At 48.9% G+C, this 15,221-nt stretch overlaps 5 protein-coding genes across 5 annotated transcripts; 2 read left to right on the top strand and 3 right to left on the bottom strand.

Moving 5' to 3' along the window:
- Positions 1-1,936: 1,936 nt before the first annotated feature.
- Positions 1,937-3,955, bottom strand: TRIVIDRAFT_76530 (uncharacterized protein; the record flags this gene model as incomplete). The annotated part of the gene is made up of 5 exons (XM_014096858.1): positions 1,937-2,213; positions 2,281-2,458; positions 2,522-2,682; positions 2,754-3,665; positions 3,731-3,955. 5 exons carry the CDS (start codon positions 3,953-3,955, stop codon positions 2,139-2,141), a joined length of 1,551 nt encoding a protein of 516 aa, XP_013952333.1.
- Positions 3,956-4,224: 269 nt separating this feature from the next.
- Positions 4,225-5,273, bottom strand: TRIVIDRAFT_44455 (uncharacterized protein; the record flags this gene model as incomplete). The annotated part of the gene is made up of 2 exons (XM_014096857.1): positions 4,225-4,802; positions 4,862-5,273. The coding sequence occupies 2 exons, from the start codon at positions 5,271-5,273 to the stop codon at positions 4,225-4,227; spliced, it is 990 nt and encodes a 329-aa protein (XP_013952332.1).
- Positions 5,274-5,443: 170 nt separating this feature from the next.
- Positions 5,444-8,781, top strand: TRIVIDRAFT_194557 (uncharacterized protein; the record flags this gene model as incomplete). The annotated part of the gene is made up of 7 exons (XM_014096856.1): positions 5,444-5,493; positions 6,049-6,535; positions 6,596-6,917; positions 6,977-7,017; positions 7,072-7,429; positions 7,489-7,889; positions 7,954-8,781. 7 exons carry the CDS (start codon positions 5,444-5,446, stop codon positions 8,779-8,781), a joined length of 2,487 nt encoding a protein of 828 aa, XP_013952331.1.
- A 221-nt stretch (positions 8,782-9,002) lies between these two features.
- On the bottom strand, positions 9,003-10,198 carry TRIVIDRAFT_205054 (uncharacterized protein; the record flags this gene model as incomplete). Its single annotated transcript, XM_014096855.1, has 2 exons — positions 9,003-9,045; positions 9,141-10,198. 2 exons carry the CDS (start codon positions 10,196-10,198, stop codon positions 9,003-9,005), a joined length of 1,101 nt encoding a protein of 366 aa, XP_013952330.1.
- A 2,170-nt stretch (positions 10,199-12,368) lies between these two features.
- On the top strand, positions 12,369-13,595 carry TRIVIDRAFT_134565 (uncharacterized protein; the record flags this gene model as incomplete). Its single annotated transcript, XM_014096854.1, has 1 exon — positions 12,369-13,595. A coding segment is annotated over one exon (1,227 nt), but the record flags the coding sequence as incomplete, so codon positions are not given.
- Positions 13,596-15,221: the final 1,626 nt, after the last annotated feature.

Here is a 15,221-nt window from a genome sequence, read left to right as displayed (position 1 = left end):
TCTATCGCAATGTCTCCTCCCCAAAATCGCTCTCCATCTTGTCTCATCATCTCCTGTTCCGAATCATATGTTTCCTCATCATCATTACCTCGCTCGTGCAACCCCAGAGCGCCTCTTGTTCTTCGTCTTGTCCTCTATTTGCCAATATCAGAACTCGCCCAGCAGAGTTTCAGCTAGGCAAAGCCATCGGCCCATGCCATCAGCAGTAAAGTCTGCCTTTCACCAAAAAGCCTCTTGACCCTAGCCGCTTGGTAGCGGATCGACAGCCCCATCGGCGGGGGTGGAGATGACCCATGCATTGACGTTGTTCTTGTCGTTGCTGCTTGGCCTTTTGTTACATCCAATTGAACAGCCGAGCGAGCTCCGGCCGTGCCTTACGGGCGTGGCAAGGCGCCCTCCCGTTGCGATATTGAGCCGTGAAAACACGGCATGGGAGTAATCAATACTACCTGTGAGATTACAGGCTGTACTTGGCCGTCAGGTATCGTGGAAACAAACAAGCACGGCTCCATACGCGGCTCGATGTACCAAACAGGCCTCCGTTTGTTACCAACGCCCGGGATCAAACGGAGTGCGCTGATCCGTATAAGCCTCATTAGCGATCTGCTCCTGCAATCCCCTGTTCGGCATGGAACAGCCTGCTTGCTTGCATGAATCAATCAATCCATGGCCCTGCTCGTCCCAACAATCACCAACACCAACACCAAAACAAATCTCACTCCAATAGAGATGGCCACACTCCCTCTCTAGGGCCAACATGTGAAGCACACACTTGCATTTGTCCGGCCGTAGCTTTACCGTCCCTCGTTCATCCTGGCCTTTCTAATTCTAGTCCGTCCGATGAGATGGTAGGCAAATGCACAAGGGTATGAAATTCAGGGAGACGAAAGATATCGCACTCAGACCCCGATCCCGCCTCCTTTGGGTCAGTAGCATAATACAAACCAATCTCGATATGATGCGCTGTTTTTGCTACTCCTGGCGGCATCTTTTTTTTCTCCCACGTTGTTATGCCGACATGTATCATTGGCCCTGTCGATCCCTGCATCGCCCTTTGCGGCAAACAGCTCAATCTATCCAAATGTCTTGGATTGGAGATTTGAAAAAAAAAATTGTACCCCTGGCTCACCGTACATCACCGCCTTATCCGGGTATTATGGAATTGTGCTCAAAATCCTACTCTGCTCTGCGACGCTCTGTAACTCGTTGATAGCGCATTATTTAGTACGTGTTCTGTATTATATGACATCTCAGTAAACATGCACTTCGGAGGCAGCTAGTACGTGTCCATGCTGTCCATGCTGTGTAACCTTGGCCGAGGCAAGATCCAGTGGTTGTCACAGCTCCACGCAGATGTCCATCATCCCGACTCGAGTCCAAACTGATGCAACAGGGTGCCAAGCCATGCCAGCGGAGATGCTCCTTCGCCTCTTTGTCATGGCTCAAACTCCGTGATCCGTGCACTTACAGTTTGGCATGTGGGAGATGATCATGCCAATGGACCCCCCTAGCCATATCAATCGCTCGTGATGCCGAAGCAATTTAGTCAGTATAGGCAGGCAATAGTTTAGGTTAGTACCTTGTATACACTCTAAAACAAGGTCGACTAGATGTCACGCCAGGCCATTAACACCACTTGGCGTATGTGAAAGCCTTCGTTGCCACCACTATCACAAAGCTTCTCTGTTTCTTACCCCGCACCTCTATCACAATATTAGGCAAGCAAAACAAGGAAAGCTGCCTGCTTGCCTGGAGGGATCGCCTGCGCCGCAAGAGTGTCAGCAGAGCTCCCCAAATGCCTTTGCTCATCTTATATGCGTCATGTAGGGCGTTGTCTTGATGTATCACAGGGCAGGCTCGGCAGTAATTGGCGCAGGGCTTGGCTCTCCTTGGAAATCCCCTTGGGCTAGCAGTACTCGTATACGACTGGTCCAATAGGCCTTGCACACAAAGTGCTTCATCTAAATTGCATCGACCATGCCCTTAGGCATTGCCACTTTTGCTTTTCTATCATTCGCGAAATGCTGCACAAACAACTCTACAGAGTCTAGACCCAGCGTATACACGTAATCAATCCCCCGACTGGACGCCGATAACACACATGCTATACCGTTTTAGATTCGTTCCCATCATCGTCATCAGTTCATCCAAAGGCGTACAGCCTTGTCTTTTCCTCCGCTGCCTACTCGTTGTCCGTCAGGACTCCAATCAACCTAGCACGCGGTCAGCTATCAATTCAGGGGGTACGAAGCTGGAAGGAGACAGGGGACGCAAACGTACTGCAAAAACTTCATCTTGGTGTCCCGGTAGGTCAACAGCCAGCTTACAGGTAGCCATTGACCACACTTTCAATGTGGTATCCTTGGATGCCGTCACAAGGAGCCGACTATCGGCAGAAAAAGCACACTGGTATATGGGCGCTACATGGCCTCGGAGCGTGTTGATGAATTTGCCGTCCCTATATCGGACATGACATTAGCACGTGCCAGACATATTCCCTTGGTGACCTCGAAACACAAACCTTGCGCTCCAGATTTTGGTGTGATTGTCCCATCCGGCACTCGCAATGAGACTGCCATCAGGGGAAAATGTCACGTGGTTGATGGCCTTTTGGTGTCCCAGGAGCCGTGCAACCGGCTTTGTGCCCTGAGAAGGATCCCAGAGGTACATGGTAAAGTCATCCTGTGGAAACACCAAAGAAGGTTAGAGAAATGAAACAACGTCATATGGATTGTTTGCCAAGTAAAACTTACAGAGGCTGATACAAGACGTTCTGCAATCTTTCCCTGGAATCTGGCTGCCTTTTCAAAACGCTCCTTTGCCTTGTTCCGCCTTTCCTCCTCGCCACTTGGTGTTGGCTGGTGGTCATAGAATGACGTCCGTAGTGCAAAGTCAGTAGACAGAGCTAGGTGATTTACCCAATGGGCATGAGAGGATAGCGTGTGCACCAGTGTTCCCTTCTCAGCGTTCCAGACTCTGACTGTCTTGTCATGGCTGCCTGAGTAGATCAATCCAGTTCCTCCCCACTTGACGCAACTCACGCTGCTCCGGTGACCGGACAAGATATGCTCAGTCCGTCCTGTGTTTACTGCCCAAACACGAATTGTTGTGTCCTTACTCGCACTCGCCAGCCGGGGAGACCCATTCTCCCAAAGATGATAGGGCTCCCAGGCAATGTTGGTAACCCACTTGGAATGCCCTGTTAAAGCTCCACCGCCGGTAGCTTTCCCCGTCGCAGGGTCCCAGAGTCGTACAGATTTGTCCATGCTTCCGGTGGCCAAACGCTTACCATCGGGGGACCAAGCTACACACAGAACCCAGTGCGCATGACCAGACAGGGTAAACTTGGGAGTGCCGGTTGCCGTATCCCATATCCGAGCGGTTTTGTCGCCAGAACCTGTAGCCAATAAACTGCTAGTGGCAGGACTGAACTGAGCAGCCAAGATTGCTTCGCCATGCCCAGGTATTCTATGAGACATCCGCGTGACTGCTTGGACTTTGAAAACCGCCTGGGGCTCGGCACTAAGAGTAACTGTCGTTTCAAATGGATTCTCAATGCCATGGCTGCGCAAGAGTTGGAGTAGGTCGGTCGGGTATTGGTCAACGATAATGTCCGTCTCTGGGATGTGTATTCGGAACCGATACGGGAGGAATTCTTCCCTTTCCTATTGTCGCAACACGTCAGCCAAAGCGCTCCATTGGTATGTCTGCGCAAGTGGTGGAGACAAACCCTAGCAAGAAGTGTATTCAACAGTAATGATAGATTCTTCTCAGATGCATCAGCAAGAGGCACTTCGATGACATCGGCCATCTGCTTTCCGTCGCCGTCGAGAAACCGGGCCTTGAACGAGCCCGCAGGGCCAGCCGCAACGGCGGTGACATCTTGCTGTATCTGCGTTTTTTCCAAGTTTTCGCGCTTTTGGCGCTTGGACGGAGGGGGTAGCACCGTCGCCATGGCAAGTTGAAGAGCTTCCTTGGACTGACGATATTTCGAGAAATGTTGTTCAAAGTTCGCTACAGAATCACAATGGTGGGGCCCAATGGCAAAAAAACTAGGAACTGGACGAAAAATTAAGGCGGTGAGAATGTGGGGTTTCGCCAAGAATGGTAAGCCCACGCCAATACCTCAAGGGCCCCGGTCGAGATCTGTAGTATTAATGGGCCAAAAAAGTTGCATCGGATGGGATATCCGATGCAATTTGAAGATGACTGTCAAGGAATGGCCTAGACGTCTGGCTGCGTCGCCATAGATGGCCGGTGGCCACGAATGCGCTTGGGCGTGCCGCCGAATACTGGAAAGATGGAGGTGGCCGTCATCCCACCAGGGATGGGGACGGGTGTGGCAGTGGGATTCTGGGCAAGCTGAAAATGCGACTCTTGCATCAACGGCTGAAGATGGCTGTTCTGTGCTTCTTGTTGAAGCTGGTGATGCACGGCCTGCTGATCCATATTCTGCTGATGCTGGTGTTGCTGTGATTGATCGTCTTGCCGTCCACGGCGCCTTGCCCGCTGTTTCTGTGCTGACAGCTGCCTGCGGCCTTTTTCCACCAGCAGATGTCGCTTGTCTTGAGCTTCCTGCCTGCGCTGGCGCTGCCAGTCCTCATTCTGCACGGCGTAGATGGCAGCAATTTGCATCTGAAATTGTGCCAGTGCGTTCAGTCGATCTGGCTGTGACATTTTTCGATAATCGGATTTGAGCTGGTGGAAGGTGTCGCCGGTTAAACGAAGTGTTGATTCAGAGATGCCAGCCAGCTGAATGGCCGTTGCTGTCTGCGTGTCGGGTCGTGGGCCGTCGTCGATTTCTATCAAGCACTGATTAGAACTCCAGCCTCGGACGCCATGAAGCCATTCCATCACAAACCTTGAAGCTCAGTAAGTTCATGCTCATCTTCGCTCATCTCAGTGGGTGTTGGTGGCTCTGGGGTCCCGGGAGCATGGTTGTGCTGGTCACAAGAGATGGTCAACACCCAGCCGCCAATGCTCTTGCGATTGACGGCTTTGGCTTTCCAAGGACAGTCCGTCTTTTTGGTGGTGGTCTTGTGCTTGGTTGCCATGCATTTATACGGGCGCCCGCCTCGATCACAGACAAGATCACAGCGAACGATGTCATTGCCAGGGATGTCGGCACCACCCATCCGTGAGCGGTGCGATCTAGCCTTGACAATCTTGTAGCCCTCCTTCTCCATTCGACCATTGAGGTCCTTGATCAGCTCCTCATACGTGCTGAAGACGCCGGCATGGGGCACGGCAACGGCCTCGAGGATCCCAAACATGGCTGTTCTGGTGCGCCGGCGGTTCGCGCTGATATCGCTAGACTGCGTGTGGATTTGAAGTCAAACCTGTGTGTGTCCAATGTGATTCGTGGCGTCACAGCGCGGTCAAGACGTGGAGAAGAAGGTTGTTTTGGGAGAAGTTTCGGGCTAAACCGCGGTCCCTACAAGCCATGACTCAGCTCCCTGGTCCAGGTACCTGGAGGGCTGCAAGAGCTGATTGGTACGTACAAGCAGCCAGTAACATCACATGCTGGCCGAGACAGGAGCTCCTTCCCGCTCGCTGATGTGTAGATAATCGATCTTTCATATCAGATAAGTGAATGGGCAGGTGCAATGATGACTTTATTGCTCCCAATTGTTCAGCTAGGTATATCTTGGCTATACGGTAGATTAATAAAACCATTGGTATCCAATCTTTCTGACTGCTTCATCCACTGTCCTTCAGCAGTCAATCATCAATCCAGACATCAGTGAGCCGTGGGCAACATTTACATGCTCTGCAGTGGCTTAGCAACTGTACCCTCTGCCACGGCAATTTTTTTATCTACCAACTCTACCCAAGTGCCATATCTCCGTCTTCGGCCATGTCGTTTCCCTCTCGAGCCTCGTCTCGCACAACGGGCACGGTTTCTTCGTACTTTTCAAGCTCGCTCCCACCTGATTCTCCCAACTACCAATCTGTTGCCAGCTCCAGCCAAGCCGGCAGACATGTCTTCGAGAGCGAAAACGATCGTCTATCCCGATATTCTCCATCAATCGCAAGCTCCAGACCTAGCACCGCCTACATAACAACGTCGACAACTACTTCTCGTCCCACCACTCCCTCGCGTCGTTCTCGAAATGGAGCCACCCCTTCTATCCTTGGCCAGAGCGACTCGTACGATGTCGTCTGCGCAGTCAGTGAAGCACGGGGCGTCACTCCTACAGTGGGAATAGCTATGGTAAACTTGTCTCTCGGTGAAGTTACTCTCAGCCAAATATGTGACAACCAATCCTACGTGAAGACAATTCACAAGCTTCAGCTAGCATGTCCTTCTCGCATAGTCTTCATGCCGTCGGCATGCTCTCCCAATGAGCCTAGCACATTTTTCTCTCTTGTCCAGAGATTGATACCCGAAGCGGAGATATCCTCTCACGACCGTTCCGCCTGGTCTGAATCTAGCGGCATAGAGTACATAGAGCACCTTGCCCCTGAAGGTGATATTGGACCAATTAAAGTGGCTATTCAAGGCAAATACTATGCCATCTGCTGCTTGTCCGCCGTAAGTTGTTTCTCTGTCTACCTGCTGTTCATTTCGGAGATTCATGTTTCTATACCCTAGGCCATGAAATATATCGATCATCAATTTAACCTCAGCTTCTCTCCTCAATCGCTGCGTATCCGATATCAACCCTCCGAAGACACGATGATGATTGACATATCTGCTATGCAGTCACTCGAAGTAATGAGAAACCTAAAGTCTGCCAAATCGAAAGAATGCCTGTTTGGGTTGTTGGATCACACCCTTACACCGATGGGTTCTCGCGTGCTTCGCAACAATATGCTCCAACCACCTACCGATTTTGATGGGTTCATCAAGACACGGTATGATGCGCTCGAAGAGATGGTCACCAACGAAGAAATGTTTCATGAAATTCGCAAAGGTAGGAAGCGCAACTGGAGTACCAACTAGTGGTCAAATTTGCTGAGTCAATACTCCTAGCACTTGAGCTTTTCCATGATGCTGAGAAAACTCTCACCAAGGCAAGCCTAAACAAGTCAATCTTTCAACATATCGGCGGTCACTGATGAATGCAGCTAGTCATCATTCGGAATACTACCGGAGTATTTGCAGTTGAAGAACAGATCAATCACATCCTCATGATAAAATCTTTTCTTGAATCAGTTCCTGATCTCTATAGAGCCCTTCACCCAGCACAGAGCGATTTGCTTGTCAAGATACGGAATCTGTGCCGACCGGAGACTACGGTTCCAATTCTACTCAACATCAAAAAGGTGATTGAGGCCGATGTTACTTACATGAAATCTCCACTAGACCTGCGCAACCAAAGGGCCTTTGCGGTCAAATCTGGCATTAGCGGCATGTTGGATGTTGCTCGTCAAACTTACAGAGAGCTTAATGAAGTAATTCACATATACTCGGATAAAGTCAGCGGTATGAGCAGTCATCATCGTTTATCTAAGACAAAGGCTATTGACGAAAAACATACACAGAGGACTATCGCGTTGCGGCATCCTTGAAATATGATAATCGGCGCCTGTACTGGTTTCGAATTCCTAGAGTAGGCCTCGACATGGAGGCGATACCACAAGATTTTATCAATGTGATTCCAAAAAAGAGCTACATCGAATGTCAGACTCTTGATCTCGTCAAGTTGAATCAACGGCTCTTGGACACTTCAAACGAGATAATCATGCGAAGCGATGCCGTCATTCGTGGTTTGGTGAAAGAACTGCGACGCCAAGTGTCTCCTCTATTTCGGGTATGCGAATCAATTGCTCTTGTGGATATGATATCGTCCTTTGGTCAAATCACCACCACACGGGACTATGTCAGACCTAATATCGAGGACACATTGGCCTTAAAATCAGCAAGGCACCCAATCCTTGACAAGGTAACGTGCTGCCTTGGAAGTTGGATACCTGTTGCTTTGCGCAGACTGATTGTTATTTCTGTAGAAAATGGTAAGTGAATATGTGCCCAATGATTATTATGCAACTGAGAGATATCGCTTTCACTGTGTCACGGGATGCAACATGAGCGGTAAGAGCACATACATTCGATCAGTAGCTTTGCTTCAAATTATGGCGCAAATCGGATGTTTTGTCCCAGCAGAATTCGCAACCTTTCCCATCATACACAATATCTTTGCTCGAATATCAACCCAAGATAATATAGAGGCAAACCTGTCGAGTTTTGGGGTAGAGATGAGAGAAATGGCCTTCATCTTGAAGAATATTGACAACAAAAGCCTTGCAATCATTGACGAGTTGGGCCGTGGGACAAGCGTCAGAGATGGCATGGCAATTGCAATGGCCATATCCGAAGCTCTGATTGACACAGGGGCATCCATCTGGTTTGCAACCCACTTTGTCGAGCTAGCTCGAGTACTTGCAGACCGCCCCGGGGTCCTGAATCTCCATCTTGCGTCCAACACCTCTGTTGGAGACGGAGGGATACCTCAATTGACAATGCTTTACAAAGCCACCGCGGGCACTGTTGATGACGAGAATCATTATGGAATTGCTTTGGCTCGTGCAATTGGAATGCCGGAGAGCTTCATTAATTGTGCGGAGTCTGTTGCAAATGATTTGAGAAAGAGGCGAGAATCGAACCGACAGAGCTCCGAGTCATATAAAGAAATACACCGACGCAAACTCGTATTGAACCTCTATGAAGCCATTAAGCAAGCCAACAATTCTTCAAACAAGGAAGCTCTCCCTGGCTACCTCAAGCGTCTCCAAGAAGAGTATATTCTGCGTTTGACGGAAATTGAAGAAATGTAATGTTGGGCAATTATTTGAGCCATCTATGGCGCTCGTTCTTTAGTGTGCAAACGGGCGCATTTAACTCTTGTCCCTCGGTCTTATAGCGCAATGTCCACATTCGTTCACTCCTTCGTGTATATATTGGCAGATAACGTCTATTTATAAAGTGGTTTGGCCACAGATCACCTGCTGTCCTTCTATCTTTCTCATAAACGAACAATCGCGAACTAATAAAAAAATCACATGTGAGTACGAATAATATGCTGAGAATCATTACTCGAACTATAGTGCCAGAGCACTTTCGGATGTATTAAGCCGCTTCAAAAGCAATCTTTAGTCTTACAGTCAGGAGAAAGATACTGGATTGGGATACGTACTTTAGCAAGTGTAAAAGCTTGCTGGTATAGCTCAGGCTATTGGTATTCAAATGGAGGTCTCTCTTGAGACTGTTCCATGATTGTGATGCCCTCTTGCCCATTTCTTCTGGAACTGACCGATCTGTATCGGCAAGTCGCCTGTTGAATACTTCAAGACTTAACCAGCCTTTGAATCCTACCCGTGAAATAAGAACCTGAAGTATCTCTCGGATAGGCAGGTAACCTCCGTAATGAGGTTCACCATAGAACAGTCTTGCGTTCCTAGACCAGCTCATACGAGGTGGCTGTTCCGGGTCATAGAACTCGTGGCCTTGCAGGAGTCGCTGTGCGAGTCGCTCCCCATCAGCGACTTGCAAGAGGAATATTCTATCGGCTGGGACAGACTGAACAAGGCGATCCAAAGACTGCGACAAGGTTCGGCCGGCGTCGGGATTGCGGCCGGTTGACATTGTGGGATCAGCATATATGCGGCCTGCAATGTTGAATGTGTCTAGGCAGATGCCAAAGTTTGGCCGGTTTACTTTGCACACAATGTCCCAGCTGGCCTCCCAGGTCTCAACACGAGTTCCCCAACAGAGAGCTTCGTATGCAAAGCGAATGACGGGTGATTCTTGAAGACCCATTTCTGCTATTTCTACCATGTCTTGGATAATACAATCCATGTCCTTGGTGATTTGATCCGGCGGTAGGTTGCTACTTGGCAACATGATAAGGTCGGTACCCAGCACGTGTGCCATTTTGAACCAGAGTCTCATCTCCTCTATGCGGCGATTGTGCAAGTTTCGGTCCACAAGTCCTTCATAGTGCATGAAAGGCTGGAGGCAAATGATTTCGAGGTTACGATCGTCGCAATACCCTTTAATCAAATGAGCAGACGAGATGTGATTTTCCGGAGTGGCTCCGCCAGGCATCTTCTTGGCGAGGTCCAGGAGGTCTTCGTAAAACAACTCTATGCCGGAGAAGCCGTATTTCATGGCCATGTCTAGTTTCTCTGGGAGAGAATGGCCAGCGTAGCATCTGCCCAGAGACATTGTGCATATGCTTGGTTTATACGCCATTTTGGGGACACGGTAAGAGTGAGGCGTTTGTAAAAGAGAAGGGAATTTAATGAGAATGAAACATCTACGATAGTACAGCAAAGAATTAAATAAAAGATCCGCAAAGGGATTCTCGCCCTTTTTCAATGATCTTCAATGAAGAGTCCTCATGGCGCCTCCTGAGTACCCACTCTTAGTACCAAGTGTGGCTGGACGGCGATCTTCGAAAGGGGCATTTGGATGGATGGAAAATCAACCAGGAGTCTCGTACTAGTTCTGCAAGAGTCTTCTATCTTGACTTCCTTCAACAACACTTGGCGGCTGGTCCCTGGTTATCAAGGCCAGTCTCGCCGACGGTCCGCCGTCGACGAACCACAACAAGAGCCAAGGATGATAGTGCGGGCAAAACTCGAGTCGAAGAAAGTGTGAAAAGAGTGAATATTTGCTCTCCTCGGACAGATTCAAATCCCCATGAACGAGAACTCGGGTCAACGATGTCCGAATCTGAATCATAGCGACGGCTCCGGCGAAGCGGCCGAAGAGAAGACGGCGATAGCTCCGCTAGTGGGGCCGTGTCAAGTTCAAGATCCCGTCGGGATAGGCTCGAAAAGACTCTGCCAAGGCTGTGTATATAGTGTGATGTCGCGGATATTTCCAGTTACGTTGTTTTGAGTGCTATAAATGGGCCGGAGAAGGGCCATTTCCCCAGTATCTTGGAGTGGACGATGTGACTGCATTGTGAGGTCTGCATGATAGGCTATCAGCCTATCACGGGGCGATGTCGAGTCCCCAGGTTTGCGGAGAGTAGCTGTTGAAATGGAGACGTGTCTAAAAAGTCTTGATATATATACATCTCGGGAATAGCATTGCTGTTTGCTAATAAAATGTCAATGTCCGTTGTCATAGGCAAATCGGACCGAGTAGCCTTATGACCGGGATTCCGCGATCCCTGTTGTCACAAGTAGGAAGGTGGAGTGCAAACGATTGGGTGCGAGCGACAAATTAAGCATCTTTATAGTCTTGAATAAAGCTGATAGCCGTATGAGATATTTACGAGAATTTCATGGGCACCGTGAATAGTTGGATAAAGAATGGTGAAGGATGGATCTATGAACCCCGTGACATTAGTACTGGGCCGGGATGTCTACAAATAGAATAAATGATTCAATTCGCGCAAGGTTTCAGATATTGCATTATACCATATGCTTGCTCTGAAGAATGTGTAATAAATCATGAGTGAATGGACATGTTGTCAACAGGAACACCTGCAGTTACCATGCTTGCAGTCCCGTTAATTGAAACCACGCGGCAAGTGCCAAATCAAGTTACAATTTCACTGCTCATTACTTGAATTTACCCTGCATCATCTCTTGTTTACTCCAAAGCCTAGGATTCTCTAATATGAAGAATCAAAGCCCGATATGATCGAATGCAAGATGCTGATGAGGAATTGCCACCGGGCGTCAGTTAAGAAGTTTGCAGGGTAGTCTATGTGATCGAGGAGAGCGCCTTGAGTAACGGTTGAGCCAGAGTACATTCAGTCCCGATTGTACACACGGTATGTTTCAAACGATATATTACATATATGATATATATTAACTGCGGCGTTGAGTATATTAGATACCCTTGTACAGTTTGTACTCCATGTGTTGAGAATGCATGATGCACGACGTCAGCTACACGCGTCACTTGAGTCTCCCTGGGCGAGTTATTTCTACGACAATCAAACAAATGGTCTTTTACTCCCATATAAAGGAGTCGTGCTTTAATACAATGTCAGACTCTCCTCACGGCCTCTTCAGTGGCGTGGCACAGCTCGCAAAGAGCATTGTCGCACCAGGCTGCGCTCTGCATTCGCTATATGTATGCACTTTCACATCAAGTGAACAGCCGTCTGCACTATTGTGCCAATCAAGACGTTGATAGGCTCACCTTTCGTGTACATGCACACAGCCTGGTCTGCAGGATGGAATATGGTTGATCCCTGGCCGGCAGGCTGGCAAGGCGTCGATTGGCTTGGCCGGCTGCTCGCACATGAATTTGAAACAGGCATCGTGATCCCAGCCCGACAGCCACAGCGGGGGTTCAGCAGCAGGATTTCAGCTTCACAACAATGGCTACCGAACCTCAATGTCTCGCTGGGCCAAGCGTCGCTGGACCAAGCACAGCAGCCAGCAACAAGTCAGCGCATCAGTATCAACACTTCATTCCTCAGTTCCTCCTCAAGAACTTCTCCCACAAATATGTTGCGCCCGACTACCCTGACGCGGCGAGGGGTAGGAGGCGCGACCCCAGGACAGGGATCTATTCTGGAGAGCCAGTGGTTAACTGCCTTCGCCTCTCTGATGGATTTTCCCTAGAGGAGTGTCCGGCTCGACGAGCTTGCGGCTTGGAAAATATGTACGAGGACACGGAAAATCCTCTGAAAGACTATAGCCATCTCGAGAACAAGTTTGCCGCCTTGGAGAGTACAGCGAGCCTCATTTATCGCAAAATCATCAAGACGTATAAAGATGGCAAGGATGACATTTGGCTGACAAGAGCAGAACAAGATGTCTTGCGCAAGTTCATGTTCTTGCTCACATTGCGTAGCGTGCAATACCACCGAAAGTTCAACCTCGACAGTATACAAGAGTATGAAGGGGAGGACAAGGGGTGGTTGCAAGAGTACATGGAAGGCTGCAGGGTCATTAAGCCGATTGATGTCTGGCTCCAAAGCCTGGAGACAATCATTGATTTGGAGATTGATACAGACGGGAAGTGGGAGAAATTCATCAAAGAGGCGATCTACTTCCCCATTGGCGACATGTTTGTTGATTATATCAACGAAATGTACATGACCATATGCACGCCGGATAACCACGTCGAAGAGTTTATTCTTACAGACAACTGCTGCAACGTAATCGAAGGGCGGACCCCAGCTTACCCCGATACCAATGCCGTGAACCATCTCGACCTGGCTCCCTGCTTTCACAAGTTTGCCCCCATTTCGCCAAAGCTTATGATAGTCTTGCGGTCCACCCTTTTGCCTGAGCCTCTTGACTCTGCGAATTCTGTCGTTACGATGTGGCGGCAAGTCCAGCAGCAGATTTGGATTGACACTCGCTTTGGAAACGGAACTAAATCTTTGCTAGAGGATCTCCCTATTCGAAAGGCAAAGACTACCTACATGGAGGAAGTCAATGGAGAGTTGAAGCCAAGAACGGGACAGAACCATAAGCCAGGCCAGCATGACAACTTCTGTTTCACAATTTTTAAAATACCCAGTCGCCATGTCCGAATAATCAACGGGCTGTTAATTGATCACGCGTTCCATGGCTCAAGGATCATCTTTTTAAAGAAGAAAGCTTTTTTGGACTTGGTAGAATGGTTTCTGGCGGAACCATGTGTGGTCGGAAAAAAGTTGACTGAAAAGTACGGTACTCAGCAGTTGGCCTACATCAAGGGGCTGTCTCAATTCATGGAGCGTGAGGGAAGAGAGGGCACTTGCAAATGGACAATCGCGTCAAGTGGAGGTCACGACCTTGAGCAAACCAATGTTCAGAATGTTGCTGCAGCGAAGTTTTTGGAAGATCCGAACCGTGCAAAGGACGGCACTGGTTTGGACTGTGAAACAATCTATCGGACACTAGGTATTGAAGCTCTACTGGTTTGCTTTGCTGGAGATGCTAATCATGCGTGGCAGGTGGAACAACAGATTCTTTCCAGGAAGATATGGCAGCGGCTGCCATCATGTTGGAGACCTGGACCATGAGCGTCGATTTAAATTATGGCTCCCCCGAATATGAAGCTACCTGCCGAAGAAAACTTGAGCGACTTTTAGCAGGTTATCAAAGACATCCTACTACTCGATTTTGGCTTTTTCTAAAGAAAATGAGACTTGCGCAAACAGTCGCGACCAGAGCCCTCCAGTCTGTACAGAATGTTACTCTGTTTGTCAAAGAAGAGTGCCAAGGATCCGAGGACTTGCTTGCCTACGGTCGGTTTTACCGTTTCTAATGTTCAATGCTCATATTATTAATGTAAGATTCACAGCGCACTCCATCATACCGGATAATGAGATCAATGTGGCCATGTACAAGGCTTTCAATGAGAGCATCGCCGTCGTCAGAGGTGCTGGCTGCGGTCTAGAATCGATGGGGCATTTCTCACTGTTCGGTGACGCGAAATGGAGAATTCCAAACCCCGCTTCTGGACAAGATGAGCCATTCAAAGTTGGTAAAGCGAAAGTGAATGGCAAGAGAGGCAGGAAAGGCAAGAAGACAGTTTGTCCCGCGGCACCTGATGTCGCAATCGGAAAGGTATCAACAGAGTCTCCCGGTCAGAATCAGCAACTTGACGTAAAGGAGAAGATTGATGCTCAGAAGGCAATCTGTTCTTCGCAATCTGGAGCCAATAAGAGGAAAACATCGACAGGTGCAATGAAGCCCTGCGATGATGACAAGACGAAAGAAGAAGCTGGTATAAAGAAAGAAGTCTGTACTGCAGTAAATAAGATCAGGAAGCCAGACTGTCCTTTGTCAAATGGAAACCAGAAGAGGAGATCAACAGGCCCTAACGGACAACAGCCTGCGCTAAGTCATGGCGTCAAGATGGAAGTTGGGCCTGTTACAGGACCGCCAAGCTATCTCTCCCAATTCCTCGCCTGGGGCCGGAAAACGCCTGCAGAGGCCATCGCTCGCAATAAGAAAGCCTATGATGCTCTTTTGCACGATAGGAAAATGATGTACGCCGGTATGACCACTGCATTCTTCCTGGTTGGCTCGCTCGGCCTTTATATAATCGGAGCTGTTGCATATGTTCTTTCGAAGGCTTTTTACGCCCTTGGCTATGTTCTCTCGCATTTGGTTGGCGGTCTTGTGTGGCTGTTGAATAACTTGGCCGCTCTATTGAGTATTCTTCCATTTTCTTGCTTCTTCATGGCTAAATATTTGCTTTTTGCAGCAGTCGTTTTGGCTGTGGTTTGCTTGGGAATTCTCAAGATTCGAAGAATCCTTTAGGGAGAGGGTTTTGAAGATGCTTGTTATTGCTGGACTTACTAGTG

Source organism: Trichoderma virens, assembly GCF_000170995.1.
Source record: "Trichoderma virens Gv29-8 chromosome Unknown TRIVIscaffold_87, whole genome shotgun sequence".
NCBI classification, from domain to species: domain Eukaryota; kingdom Fungi; phylum Ascomycota; class Sordariomycetes; order Hypocreales; family Hypocreaceae; genus Trichoderma; species Trichoderma virens.
Note: the sequence above shows the minus strand (reverse complement) of the source record. Positions and strands in the feature narration are given on the sequence as shown.